We start from the raw sequence: 15,787 nt of genomic DNA, 5'->3' as shown, positions 1-15,787 counted from the left end.
TAAACAGTAAAACCAGTCGTCTGTTCATAAACACACGATGGTATAAACATAGAGAGTATATCAGGAAAAATATTAAGTGAGAGGAAACAATAAAAGTCAATAAAAGTTCAGGAAAAGAGAAATTAAAAGAACAGAAATCTAGACAGATTCTAGTATGACAGAATAGAAGACAAAGAGTAAATCAGAAATTAAGGAGTACATATGAAAAAGAAAAAAGTTTCCGTAAACATGTGTACATATTTGCTACGAATATACCCCAAGATATTCACACAAACTTCGTTCATATATCTACTGTTCTGTAAAAAAAATTAAGGATCGCCTGTCCACCTTTTGTATATAAAGATTTATGTAACATTATTCTCAGTATTTCTTTATCAAGCAAAATATCATACACTACTTTCCCTTACAATATGATACAAAACCTTTCATAATCCAGTGGTGATCCCTCAGAAATGCCAACAAAGAGCATCAGAGGCACCAAAAGCTTCAGATAAGCGACAGAACTTACTCTGCATGAACGACCCATCCTGAAATCAGTGAAAAAAACCATACAAGTATCACTGAAAAATACTTCCAAACAATCAGATATTTTTAACGCTGAGATAAGAAAAAAAATCGATTCCTTCAACTCGGACCAAGTGATAGAAGAGGAGGAATCCATCACACTATTTTATTAGTGTATATATATATATACTATATATAGTATGTATATATATATATCTATATATATATATATATATATATATATATATATATATATAGATATATATATATATGTATATATCTATATATATATATATATATATATCCTATCTATATATATAAATATATATATATATATATATATATAGATATATATATGATATATATATATATCTTATTATAATATATTAAATATATATATATATATATCTATGTAATATATATTATATATAATAATATAAATATATATATATATATCTATATATATCTATGATCTTAATATATTATAATATTCTATATATATATATCTATATATATATATCTATATATATATATATATATATATATCTATATATATATCCTATATATATCTATATAATACTCTATATATATATATATATATATATATATCTATATATATATCTATAAATATATATATAGCTATATATATATATATCTATATATATATATATATATATATATATATCTATATATATATATCTATATAAAATATATATATCTATATATATATACTATATATATATCTATATCTATATATATATACTATATATATATATATCTATATATAATATATCTATATATATATATCTCTATAGATATATTCTAGATCTATATATAATATATCTATAGATATATATATCTATATATATATATCTATATATATATATCTATATATTATATCTATATATAAATATATATATCTATATTATAAATATATATATATAAATTATATATATGATATATATCTATATATATATATATATAGAATATATAATATATATATATATATTTTATATCTATATATATATCTATATATATATAGTCTATATATATATATATCTATATAAGTTATATAATATATATATATATATATATTTTTTCTATATATATAGTATATCTATATAATATATTCTTATAATTTATATTCTATATTAATATTATATATATATATATATATATATTCCAACAGGGGTTCCAGCAAGACAACAGCTTACATGATTAGTTTATTAGAGACGTTTCGTGCCCCAAAACATTGGCACATCATCAGTTCTGGAATAAAAATTAATTCTTTTTTAAAAAAACAGTAAAATAAAGTAAAAGAAACAATCCAAAAATATGAATTATTAAAAGAAGCTTATAAGTATTAAAAGGACTACCTATCAGTTCAGAGAACAAGAGCAGAATGACTAGAAACGTGAGGACACGACCAAACTACACTTCAGGCCAACGAAAGGGGAGTGGCAGAGACGTAATTGTTTAAATTAGGCGATAGGTGTTTAATGTAAAGTGACTCAAGTGTTGTTAGAAAGGATGCTTAGGGTTGTTGAGGTAAGGATAGAAAATGTGTTTTTTTCCATAGGATCTTGCATTTTCGAGGCATGTGTTCGAATACTCGAGAGTTCGGGATTCGATATCCTGGATCCCGTCCTATAGCTGAGTCCCATGTGACTATAATAACGGACTTGCAACAATCTCCGTGTTGAGCCAATATAAGTACCAAGGCATCTTGGGCATTCATATTTATAGATTACATTGGACAACATAAAATCTTGAAGCTTATCCTTGTAATTGAGAGGCTACCTATCTTTTTGGATTTACAGGGATTAGGTTAGTCTTAGGAAACCAATCAATTCTTTTCTATAATGTTTTTTATATTTAAGCGTAGTTTTATCTGTGTGGATAAAGGGAATTGATGCGTACATATTAAGTTTAGGTACGTTGAAACTAGCAGGGGGTGGAGATACGTAATTAGAAACCATTTTATTAATAATATTAAAAACAAATTGTTTTGGGTAGGAGTTAGCTGTAAAAATTTCAGTAGGTACTCAATTTCACTATGGAAAGCAGACCAGTCAGAACGTATATTTAAATGCTCTGTGTACCAACGTAATGACAGAGTTAGCTTTAAAGCCATAAAAACACGAACTGTAAAATTATTTCCCAATCCAGTAAAAGTACTCTTGCGATATACACTAGTATTAAAACGTTGTTCACTCCTAGTAATTTTTACATCCAAGAAGGCTATTGAATTGTTGTTTTCAGTTTCTATGGTAAATTTCACGTTTGGATGAACAGTGTTGATATAATCAAGAAACTCGTAACATTGCCACTGTGTTTAAACAGGGTAAAAGTATCATCAACGTACCTTTTTATTAAAAAAACGCTGGTTTAAAATTATCAGGGCAACTATTTAAAAATTTTCTTCAAGATGACTCATAAAAAAGTTAGCAAAATAAAGGTCCTAACGGTGATCCATAGCAACTCCCTCGACCTGCGAGTAAAGCGTTTGTTAAAAACGAAAGCCGAATCTTGCACAGCAAGTTTCGAGTAGTGTCTTAAAAAGGTGTCTGCTAAAACCGTGAAATTCTTCTATACCCTCATAAAACTTTATTAAGAATAATGTCTATGGTTTCTGTAACTGGAACGTTAGTGAACAACGATTCGATGTCAAAACTATCATAATTAGTTCACCATCTTGTTGAATTATTGTTTGTTGAAATTCAAAACCATTTTTAAAAACATATTGTGAGTTTTGAGAAATCAGTCAGTAATTGAACTATAAATTTGGATATCTTAAACGAAGGGCTGTTATAAGCTGAACATGATAGGTCTTAAAGGTGTACCTTCCTTATGAATTTTTGGCAAGCCATAGAGAATACTGAAAGAGGAGCCGGTAACTAGTAGTTCCTGGTAAACATTATCACTAATAATACCTTCTTGTTTAATTTTTCTTAGAAAGCGGTTTATTTTATCCTCCCGTTTGTAGATATCTGCAAAGTTGGGTTCCCCTATACATTTAAATTTGGTTTCATCAGCTAGTATTAGGTTCATTTTATTCAGATAATCACCTCTATTAAGAATTACCACGCCTTTTCCCTTATCAGGTTTACATATTATTAAGTCTTTATTTTTACTCAGTTTTTAAGGATTTCCATATCTTCTTTTCTAAAGAACGGGGCCAATTTGTTTTTAGCTTTTTGTATACATCATGTAATGCCAAGGAGATTTTTTGTTGCAAGGAACTCATGTTTTACGTGACCTAGGTTCTTAATTCTTTGGAACAATACCTCAAGGAAAAAAAGAAATGTGGAAAGTTCGGTCTGTAAGATGGAATACAAAAATCAAGGCCAAAAGACAATAAAAACTCTTCTCTTAGATAATACATAGTCTGACAAATTAAAAATACAAGAACAACGAGCATTTAAAATCAGGAGTAAAAATACCTAAAGCTTTCAGCTTTCTCTGGTGGCGTGTGTGTACATTATCAATGAATAAATTAACAGTTTTGGTAAATAGTTTTAAAAATAATCAGATCCAACATGGACAACAATGGGAATAATTGTTCTCGAGTTTTCTTGCATTTCTCATGTAAATCATCCAGGGTACGTTGCTTGGTATGGATCTCTCTTGACAGCAATTCGTCCAAGGCATCACGGTAAAATGTGGTATGGTACAGCGAAGACTTGTAAAGCTTGAAGCGAACGAACTTCGGATATATACGGCTAAGCTGGCAGAAGCGAAGAAAGTCGAGATCACATTTGGCCTTCTCGTGTTTGGTGGTATAATTTTCTAGGGTCCTGGCAAGGGATAGGACTTTACTGACGGATATCTAGGTTGAAGCAGTTGGGCGAAGTGGCGGACGGTCCTCAAACGGAATCCTGAGCAGAAAACAGGAGAGACAGCAGCAGACGCAACATCCCAGCGGAAGAAATAAATGACAGTGGCAGACAGCTACACATTCCAACAGGGGTTCCAGCAAGACAACAGCTTACATGATTAGTTTATTAGAGACGTTTCGTGCCCCAAAACATTGGCACATCATCAGTCTGGAATAAAAATTATTCTTTTTTAAAAAACAGTAAAATAAAGTAAAAGAAACAATCCAAAAAATATGAATTATTAAAAGAAGCTTATAAGTATAAAAGACTACCTATCAGTTCAGAGAACAAGAGCAAGAAATGACTAGAAACGTGAGGACCGACCAAACTACACTTCAGGCCAACGAAAGGGGAGTGGCAGAGACGTAATTGTTTAAATTAGGCGATAGGTGTTTAATGTAAAGTGACTCAAGTGTTGTTAGAAAGGATGCTTGGGTTGTTGAGGTAAGGATAGAAAAATGTGTTTTTTCCATAGGAATCTTGCATTTGAGGCATGTGTTCGAATACTCAGAGTTCGGGATTCGATATCCTGGATCCCGTCCTATAGCTGAGTCCCATGTGACTATAATAACGGACTTGCAACAATCTCCGTGTTGAGCCAATATAAGTACCAAGGCATCTTGGGCATTCATATTTATAGATTACATTGGACACAAATAAAATCTTGAAGCTTATCCTTGTAATTGAAGAGGCTACCTATCTTTTTTGGATTTACAGGGATTAGGGTTAGTCTTAGGAAACCTAATTCATTTTCTATAATGTTTTTTATATTTAAGCGTAGTTTATCTGTGTGGATAAAGGGAATTGATGCGTACATATTAAGTTTAGGTACGTTGAAACTAGCAGGGGGTGGAGATACGTAATTAGAAACCATTTTATTAATAATATTAAAAAACAACTTGTTTTGGGTAGGAGTTAGCTGTAAAAAATTTCAGTAGGTACTCAATTTCACTATGGAAAGCAGACCAGTCAGACGTATATTTAAATGCTCTGTGTACCAACGTAATGACAGAGTTAGCTTTAAAGCCATAAAAACACGAACTGTAAAAATTATTTCCCAATCCAGTAAAAGTACTCTTGCGATATACACTAGTATTAAAACGTTGTTCACGTCCTAGTAATTTTTACAATCCAAGAAGGCTATTGAATTGTTGTTTTCAGTTTCTATGGTAAATTTCACGTTTTGGTGAACAGTGTTGATATAATCAAGAAACTCGTAACTTGCCAACTGTGTTTAAACAGGGTAAAAGTATCATCAACGTACCTTTTATAAAACGCTGGTTTAAAATTATCAGGGCAACTATTTAAAAAATTTTCTTCAAGATGACTCATAAAAAAGTTAGCAAATAAAGGTCCTAACGGTGATCCCATAGCAACTCCCTCGACCTGCGAGTAAAGCTGTTTGTTAAAAACGAAAGCCGAATCTTGCACAGCAAGTTCGAGTAGTGTCTTAAAAAGGTGTCTGCTAAAACCGTGAAATTCTTCTATACCCTCATAACTTTATTAAGAATAATGTCTATGGTTTCTGTAACTGGAACGTTAGTGAACAACGATTCGATGTCAAAACTAGTCATAATTAGTTCACCATCTTGTTGAATTATTGTTTGTTGAAATTCAAAACCATTTTTTAAAACATATTGTGAGTTTGAGAAATCAGTCAGTAATTGAACTATAAATTTGGATATCTTAAACGAAGGGCTGTTATAAGCTGACATGATAGGTCTTAAAGGTGTACCTTCCTTATGAATTTTTGGCAAGCCATAGAGAATACTGAAAGAGGAGCCGGTAACTAGTAGTTCCTGGTAAACATTATCACTAATAATACCTTCTTGTTTAATTTTTCTTAGAAAGCGGTTTATTTTATCCTCCCGTTTGTAGATATCTGCAAAGTTGGGTTCCCCTATACATTTAAATTTGGTTTCATCAGCTAGTATTAGGTTCATTTTATTCAGATAATCACCTCTATTAAGAATTACCACGCCTTTTCCCTTATCAGGTTTACATATTATTAAGTCTTTATTTTTACTCAGTTTTTAAGGATTTCCATATCATTCTTTTCTAAAGAACGGGGCCCAATTTGTTTTTAGCTTTTTGTATACATCATGTAATGCCAAGGAGATTTTTTGTTGCAAGGAACTCATGTTTACGTGACCTAGGTTCTTAATTCTTTGGAACAATACCTCAAAAGGAAAAAAGAAATGTGGAAAGTTCGGTCTGTAAGATGGAATACAAAAATCAAGGCCAAAAGACAATAAAAACTCTTCTCTCTTAGATAATACATAGTCTGACAAATTAAAAATACAAGAACAACGAGCATTAAAATCAGGAGTAAAAATACCTAAAGCTTTCAGCTTTCTCTGGTGGCGTGTGTGTACATTATCAATGAATAAATTAACAGTTTGTAAATAGTTTTTTAAAAATAATCAGATCCAACATGGACAACAATGGGAATAATTGTTCTCGAGTTTTCTTGCATTTCTCATGTAAATCATCCAGGGTACGTTGCTTGGTATGGATCTCTCTTGACAGCAATTCGTCCAAGGCATCACGGTAAAATGTGGTATGGTACAGCGAAGACTTGTAAAGCTTGAAGCGAACGAACTTCGGATATATACGGCTAAGCTGGCAGAAGCGAAGAAAGTCGAGATCACATTTGGCCTTCTCGTGTTTGGTGGTATAATTTTCTAGGGTCCTGGCAAGGGATAGGACTTCTGACGGATATCTAGGTTGAAGCAGTTGGGCGAAGTGGCGGACGGTCCTCAAACGAATCCTGAGCAGAAACAGGAGAGACAGCAGCAGACGCAACATCCCAGCGGAAGAAATAAATGACAGTGGGCAGACAGCTACACATTCCAACAGGGGTTCCAGCAAGACAACAGCTTACATGATTAGTTTATTAGAGACGTTTCGTGCCCCAAAACATTGGCACATCATCAGTCTGGAATAAAAATTTATTCTTTTTTAAAAACGGGATCACCGTTAGGACCTTTATTTGCTAACTTTTTTATGAGTCATCTTGAAGAAAATTTTTTAAATAGTTGCCCTGATAATTTTAAACCAGCGTTTTATAAAAGGTACGTTGATGATACTTTTACCCTGTTTAAACACAGTTGGCAATGTTACGAGTTTCTTGATTATATCAACACTGTTCATCCAAACGTGAAATTTACCATAGAAACTGAAAACAACAATTCAATAGCCTTCTTGGATGTAAAAATTACTAGGAGTGAACAACGTTTTAATACTAGTGTATATCGCATCGAGATACTTTTACTGGATTGGGAAATAATTTTTACAGTTCGTGTTTTTATGGCTTTAAAGCTAACTCTGTCATTACGTTGGTACACAGAGCATTTAAATATACGTCTGACTGGTCTGCTTTCCATAGTGAAATTGAGTACCTACTGAAATTTTTTACAGCTAACTCCTACCCAAAACAATTTGTTTTTAATATTATTAATAAAATGGTTTCTAATTACGTATCTCCACCCCCTGCTAGTTTCAACGTACCTAAACTTAATATGTACGCATCAATTCCCTTTATCCACACAGATAAACTACGCTTAAATATAAAAAAACATTATAGAAAATGAATTAGGTTTTCCCTAAGACTAACCCTAATCCCTGTAAATCCAAAAAAGATAGGTAGCCTCTTCAATTACAAGGATAAGCTTCAAGATTTTATGTTGTCCAATGTAATCTATAAATATGAATGCCCAAGATGCCTTGGTACTTATATTGGCTCAACACGGAGATTGTTGCAAGTCCGTTATTATAGTCACATGGGACTCAGCTATAGGACGGGATCCAAGATATCGAATCGCGAACTCTCGAGTATTCGAACACATGCCTCAAAATGCAAGATTCCTATGGAAAAAACACATTTTTCTATCCTTACCTCAACAACCCAAGCATCCTTTCTAACAACACTTGAGTCACTTTACATTAAACACCTATCGCCTAATTTAAAACAATTACGTCTCTGCACTCCCCTTTCGTTGGCCTGAAGTGTAGTTTGGTCGGTCCTCACGTTCTAGTCATTCTGCTCTTGTTCTCTGAACTGATAGGTAGTCTTTTAATACTTATAAGCTTCTTTAATAAATTCATATTTTTGGATTGTTTCTTTTACTTTATTTTACTGTTTTTTAAAAAAGAATAAATTTTTATTCCAGACTGATGATGTGCCAATGTTTTGGGGCACGAAACGTCTCTAATAAACTAATCATGTAAGCTGTTGTCTTGCTGGAACCCCTGTTGGAATGTGTAGCTGTCTGCCCACTGTCATTTATTTCTTCCGCTGGGATGTTGCGTCTGCTGCTGTCTCTCCTGTTTCTGCTCAGGATTCGTTTGAGGACCGTCCGCCACTTCGCCCAACTGCTTCAACCTAGATATCCGTCAGAAGTCCTATCCCTTGCCAAGGACCCAGAAAATATTTACCACCAAACACGAGAAGGCCAAATGTGATCTCGACTTTCTTCGCTTCTGCCAGCTTAGCCGTATATATCCGAAGTTCGTTCGCTTCAAGCTTTACAAGTCTTCGCTGTACCATACCACATTTTACCGTGATGCCTTGGACGAATTGCTGTCAAGAGAGATCCATACCAAGCAACGTACCCTGGATGATTTACATGAGAAATGCAAGAAAAAACTCGAGAACAATTATTCCCATTGTTGTCCATGTTGGATCTGATTATTTTTTTAAAAAACTATTTACCAAAACTGTTAATTTATTCATTGATAATGTACACACACGCCACCAGAGAAAGCTGAAAGCTTTAGGTATTTTTACTCCTGATTTTAATGCTCGTTGTTCTTGTATTTTTAATTTGTCAGACTATGTATTATCTAAGAGAGAAGAGTTTTTATTGTCTTTTGGCCTTGATTTTTGTATTCCATCTTACAGACCGAACTTTCCACATTTCTTTTTTCCTTTTGAGGTATTGTTCCAAAGAATTAAGAACCTAGGTCACGTAAACATGAGTTCCTTGCAACAAAAATCTCCTTGGCATTACATGATGTATACAAAAAGCTAAAAACAAATTGGGCCCCGTTCTTTAGAAAAGAAGATATGGAAATCCTTAAAAAACTGAGTAAAAATAAAGACTTAATAATATGTAAACCTGATAAGGGAAAAGGCGTGGTAATTCTTAATAGAGGTGATTATCTGAATAAAATGAACCTAATACTAGCTGATGAAACCAAATTTAAATGTATAGGGGAACCCAACTTTGCAGATATCTACAAACGGGAGGATAAATAAACCGCTTTTCTTTCTAAGAAAAATTAAACAAGAAGTATTATTAGTGATAATGTTTACCAGGAACTACTAGTTACCGCTCCTCTTTCAGTATTCTCTATGGCTTGCCAAAAATTCATAAGGAAGGTACACCTTTAAGACCTATCATGTCAGCTTATAACAGCCCTTCGTTTAAGATATCCAAATTTATAGTTCAATTACTGACTGATTTCTCAAACTCACAATATGTTTTAAAAAATGGTTTTGAATTTTCAACAAACAATAATTCACAAGATGGTGAACTAATTATGACTAGTTTTGACATCGAATCGTTGTTCACTAACGTTCCAGTTACAGAAACCATAGACATTATTCTTAATAAAGTTTATGAGGGTATAGAAGAATTTCACGGTTTTAGCAGACACCTTTTTAAGACACTACTCGAACTTGCTGTGCAAGATTTGGCTTTCGTTTTTAACAAACAGCTTTACTCGCAGGTCGAGGGAGTTGCTATGGGATCACCGTTAGGACCTTTATTTGCTAACTTTTTTATGAGTCATCTTGAAGAAAATTTTTTAAATAGTTGCCCTGATAATTTTAAACCAGCGTTTTATAAAAGGTACGTTGATGATACTTTTACCCTGTTTAAACACAGTTGGCAATGTTACGAGTTTCTTGATTATATCAACACTGTTCATCCAAACGTGAAATTTACCATAGAAACTGAAAACAACAATTCAATAGCCTTCTTGGATGTAAAAATTACTATGGAGTGAACAACGTTTTAATACTAGTGTATATCGCAAGAGTACTTTTACTGGATTGGGAAATAATTTTTTACAGTTCGTGTTTTATGGCTTTAAAGCTAACTCTGTCATTACGTTGGTTACACAGAGCATTTAAATATACGTCTGACTGGTCTGCTTTCCATAGTGAAATTGAGTACCTACTGAAATTTTTTACAGTAACTCCCTACTCACAACAAGTTTGTTTTTAATATTATTAATAAAATGGTTTTTCTAATTACGTTATCTCCACCCCCTGCTAGTTTCAACGTACCTAAACTTAATTATGTACGCATCAATTCCCTTTATCCACACAGATAAACTACGCTTAAATATAAAAAACATTATAGAAAATGAATTAGGTTTCCTAAGACTAACCCTAATCCCTGTAAATCCAAAAAGATAGGTAGCCTCTTCTTAATTACAAGGATAAGCTTCAAGATTTTATGTTGTCCAATGTAATCTATAAATATGAATGCCCAAGATGCTTGGTACTTATATTGGCTCAACACGGAGATTGTTGCAAGTCCGTTATTATAGTCACATGGGACTCAGCTATAGGACGGGATCCAGGATATCGAATCCCGAACTCTCGAGTATTCGAACACATGCCTCAAAATGCAAGATTCCTATGGAAAAAACACACATTTTTCTATCCTTACCTCAACAACCCAAGCATCCTTTCTAACAACACTTGAGTCACTTTACATTAAACACCTATCGCCTAATTTAAACAATTACGTCTCTGCCACTCCCCTTTCGTTGGCCTGAAGTGTAGTTTGGTCGGTCCTCACGTTTCTAGTCATTCTGCTCTTGTTCTCTGAACTGATAGGTAGTCTTTTAATACTTATAAGCTTCTTTTAATAATTCATATTTTTGGATTGTTTCTTTTACTTTATTTTACTGTTTTTTAAAAAGAATAAATTTTTATTCCAGACTGATGATGTGCCAATGTTTTGGGGCACGAAACGTCTCTAATAAACTAATCATGTAAGCTGTTGTCTTGCTGGAACCCCTGTTGGAATGTGTAGCTGTCTGCCCACTGTCATTTATTTCTTCCGCTGGGATGTTGCGTCTGCTGCTGTCTCTCCTGTTTCTGCTCAGGATTCGTTTGAGGACCGTCCGCCACTTCGCCCAACTGCTTCAACCTAGATATCCGTCAGAAGTCCTATCCCTTGCCAGGACCCTAGAAATTATACACCAAACACGAGAAGGCCAAATGTGATCTCGACTTTCTTCGCTTCTGCCAGCTTAGCCGTATATATCCGAAGTTCGTTCGCTTCAAGCTTTACAAGTCTTCGCTGTACCATACCACATTTTACCGTGATGCCTTGGACGAATTGCTGTCAAGAGAGATCCATACCAAGCAACGTACCCTGGATGATTTACAGAGAAATGCAAGAAAACTCGAGAACAATTATTCCCATTGTTGTCCATGTTGGATCTGATTATTTTTAAAAAACTATTTACCAAAACTGTTAATTTATTCATTGATAATGTACACACACGCCACCAGAGAAAGCTGAAAGCTTTAGGTATTTTTACTCCTGATTTTAATGCTCGTTGTTCTTGTATTTTTAATTTGTCAGACTATGTATTATCTAAGAGAGAAGAGTTTTTATTGTCTTTTGGCCTTGATTTTTGTATTCCATCTTACAGACCGAACTTTCCACATTTCTTTTTTCCTTTTGAGGTATTGTTCCAAAGAATTAAGAACCTAGGTCACGTAAACATGAGTTCCTTGCAACAAAAATCTCTTGGCATTACATGATGTATACAAAAAGCTAAAAACAAATTGGGCCCCGTTCTTTAGAAAAGAAGATATGGAAATCCTTAAAAAACTGAGTAAAAATAAAGACTTAATAATATGTAAACCTGATAAGGGAAAAGGCGTGGTAATTCTTAATAGAGGTGATTATCTGAATAAAATGAACCTAATACTAGCTGATGAAACCAAATTTAAATGTATAGGGGAACCCAACTTTGCAGATATCTACAAACGGGAGGATAAAATAAACCGCTTTCTAAGAAAAATTAAACAAGAAGGTATTATTAGTGATAATGTTTACCAGGAACTACTAGTTACCGGCTCCTCTTTCAGTATTCTCTATGGCTTGCCAAAAATTCATAAGGAAGGTACACCTTTAAGACCTATCATGTCAGCTTATAACAGCCCTTCGTTTAAGATATCCAAACTTTTATAGTTCAATTACTGACTGATTTCTCAAACTCACAATATGTTTTAAAAAATGGTTTTGAATTTCAACAAACAATAATTCAACAAGATGGTGAACTAATTATGACTAGTTTTGACATCGAATCGTTGTTCACTAACGTTCCAGTTACAGAAACCATAGACATTATTCTTAATAAAGTTTATGAGGGTATAGAAGAATTTCACGGTTTTAGCAGACACCTTTTTAAGACACTACTCGAACTTGCTGTGCAAGATTCGGCTTTCGTTTTTAACAAACAGCTTTACTCGCAGGTCGAGGGAGTTGCTATGGGATCACCGTTAGGACCTTTATTTTGCTAACTTTTTTATGAGTCATCTTGAAGAAAATTTTTTAAATAGTTGCCCTGATAATTTTAAACCAGCGTTTTATAAAAGGTACGTTGATGATACTTTTACCCTGTTTAAACACAGTTGGCAATGTTACGAGTTTCTTGATTATATCAACACTGTTCATCCAAACGTGAAATTTACCATAGAAACTGAAAACAACAATTCAATAGCCTTCTTGGATGTAAAAATTACTAAGAGTGAACAACGTTTTAATACTAGTGTATCGCAAGAGTACTTTTACTGGATTGGGAAATAATTTTACAGTTCGTGTTTTTATGGCTTTAAAGCTAACTCTGTCATTACGTTGGTACACAGAGCATTTAAATATACGTCTGACTGGTCTGCTTTCCATAGTGAAATTGAGTACCTACTGAAATTTTTTACAGCTAACTCCTACCCAAAACAAGTTGTTTTTAATATTATTAATAAAATGGTTTCTAATTACGTATCTCCACCCCCTGCTAGTTTCAACGTACCTAAACTTAATATGTACGCATCAATTCCCTTTATCCACACAGATAAACTACGCTTAAATATAAAAAACATTATAGAAAATGAAATTATGGTTTCCTAAGACTAACCCTAATCCCTGTAATCCAAAAAAACAAAAGATAGGTAGCCTCTTCAATTACAAGGATAAGCTTCAAGATTTTATGTTGTCCAATGTAATCTATAAATATGAATGCCCAAGATGCCTTGGTACTTATATTGGCTCAACACGGAGATTGTTGCAAGTCCGTTATTATAGTCACATGGGACTCAGCTATAGGACGGGATCCAGGATATCGAATCCCGAACTCTCGAGTATTCGAACACATGCCTCAAAATGTAAGATTCCTATGGAAAAACACATTTTTCTATCCTTACCTCAACAACCCAAGCATCCTTTCTAACAACACTTGAGTCACTTTACATTAAACACCTATCGCCTAATTTAAACAATTACGTCTCTGCCACTCCCCTTTCGTTGGCCTGAAGTGTAGTTTGGTCGGTCCTCACGTTTCTAGTCATTCTGCTCTTGTTCTCTGAACTGATAGGTAGTCTTTTAATACTTATAAGCTTCTTTAATAAAATTCATATTTTTGGATTGTTTCTTTTACTTTATTTTACTGTTTTTTAAAAAAGAATAAATTTTTATTCCAGACTGATGATGTGCCAATGTTTTGGGGCACGAAACGTCTCTAATAAACTTAAATCATGTAAGCTGTTGTTTTCTTGCTGGAACCCCTGTTGGAATGTGGTAGCTGTCTGCCCACTGTCATTTATTTCTTCCGCTGGGATGTTGCGTCTGCTGCTGTCTCTCCTGTTTCTGCTCAGGATTCGTTTGAGGACCGTCCGCCACTTCGCCCAACTGCTTCAACCTAGATATCCGTCAGAAGTCCTATCCCTTGCCAGGACCCTAGAAAATTATACCACCAAACACGAGAAGGCCAAATGTGATCTCGACTTTCTTCGCTTTTGCCAGCTTAGCCGTATATATCCGAAGTTCGTTCGCTTCAAGCTTTACAAGTCTCGCTGTACCATACCACATTTTACCGTGATGCCTTGGACGAATTGCTGTCAAGAGAGATCCATACCAAGCAACGTACCCTGGATGATTTACATGAGAAATGCAAGAAAACTCGAGAACAATTATTCCCACTGTTGTCCATGTTGGATCTGATTATTTTTAAAAAACTATTTACCAAAACTGTTAATTTATTCATTGATAATGTACACACACGCCACCAGAGAAAGCTGAAAGCTTTAGGTATTTTTACTCCTGATTTTAATGCTCGTTGTTCTTGTATTTTTAATTTGTCAGACTATGTATACTAGAGAGAAGAGTTTTTATTGTCTTTTGGCCTTGATTTTTGTATTCCATCTTACAGACCGAACTTTCCACATTTCTTTCTTTTTTCCTTTTGAGGTATTGTTCCAAAGAATTAAGAACCTAGGTCACGTAAACATGAGTTCCTTGCAACAAAAAATCTCCTTGGCATTACATGATGTATACAAAAAGCTAAAAACAAATTGGGCCCCGTTCTTTAGAAAAGAAGATATGGAAATCCTTAAAAAAACTGAGTAAAAATAAAGACTTAATAATATGTAAACCTGATAAGGGAAAAGGCGTGGTAATTCTTAATAGAGGTGATTATCTGAATAAAATGAACCTAATACTAGCTGATGAAACCAAATTTAAATGTATAGGGGAACCCAACTTTGCAGATATCTACAAACGGGAGGATAAAATAAACCGCTTTCTAAGAAAAATTAAACAAGAAGGTATTATTAGTGATAATGTTTACCAGGAACTACTAGTTACCGGCTCCTCTTTCAGTATTCTCTATGGCTTGCCAAAAATTCATAAGGAAGGTACACCTTTAAGACCTATCATGTCAGCTTATAACAGCCCTTCGTTTAAGATATCCAAATTTATAGTTCAATTACTGACTGATTTCTCAAACTCACAATATGTTTTAAAAAATGGTTTTGAATTTCAACAAACAATAATTCAACAAGATGGTGAACTAATTATGACTAGTTTTGACTCGAATCGTTGTTCACTAACGTTCCAGTTACAGAAACCATAGACATTATTCTTAATAAAGTTTATGAGGGTATAGAAGAATTTCACGGTTTTAGCAGACACCTTTTTAAGACACTACTCGAACTTGCTGTGCAAGATTCGGCTTTCGTTTTTAACAAACAGCTTTACTCGCAGGTCGAGGGAGTTGCTATGGGATCACCCTTAGGACCTTATTTGCTAACTTTTTTATGAGTCATCTTGAAGAAAATTTTTTAAATAGTTGCCCTGATAATTTTAAACCAGCGTTTT

At 33.6% G+C, this 15,787-nt stretch overlaps 1 protein-coding gene across 3 annotated transcripts in view; it reads right to left on the bottom strand.

Moving 5' to 3' along the window:
• Positions 1–15,787, bottom strand: part of LOC135203307 (carboxypeptidase B-like) — a 70,544-nt gene that overhangs the window by 29,921 nt on the left and 24,836 nt on the right. For 2 of the 3 annotated variants that reach the window (XM_064233057.1, XM_064233058.1), the window contains exon 2: positions 423–527. The exons of the other annotated variant lie outside the window; for it this stretch is intronic. In XM_064233057.1, the coding sequence (XP_064089127.1) occupies positions 423–526 (104 nt within the window). In that variant the 5' untranslated portion in view covers position 527. The remainder of the gene's footprint in view (positions 1–422; positions 528–15,787) is intronic. 3 annotated transcript variants of the gene reach the window in all.

This window comes from Macrobrachium nipponense, chromosome 36 (assembly GCF_015104395.2).
Source record: "Macrobrachium nipponense isolate FS-2020 chromosome 36, ASM1510439v2, whole genome shotgun sequence".
Classification (NCBI taxonomy): domain Eukaryota; kingdom Metazoa; phylum Arthropoda; class Malacostraca; order Decapoda; family Palaemonidae; genus Macrobrachium; species Macrobrachium nipponense.
This window is presented reverse-complemented; position numbering and strand designations above follow the sequence as displayed.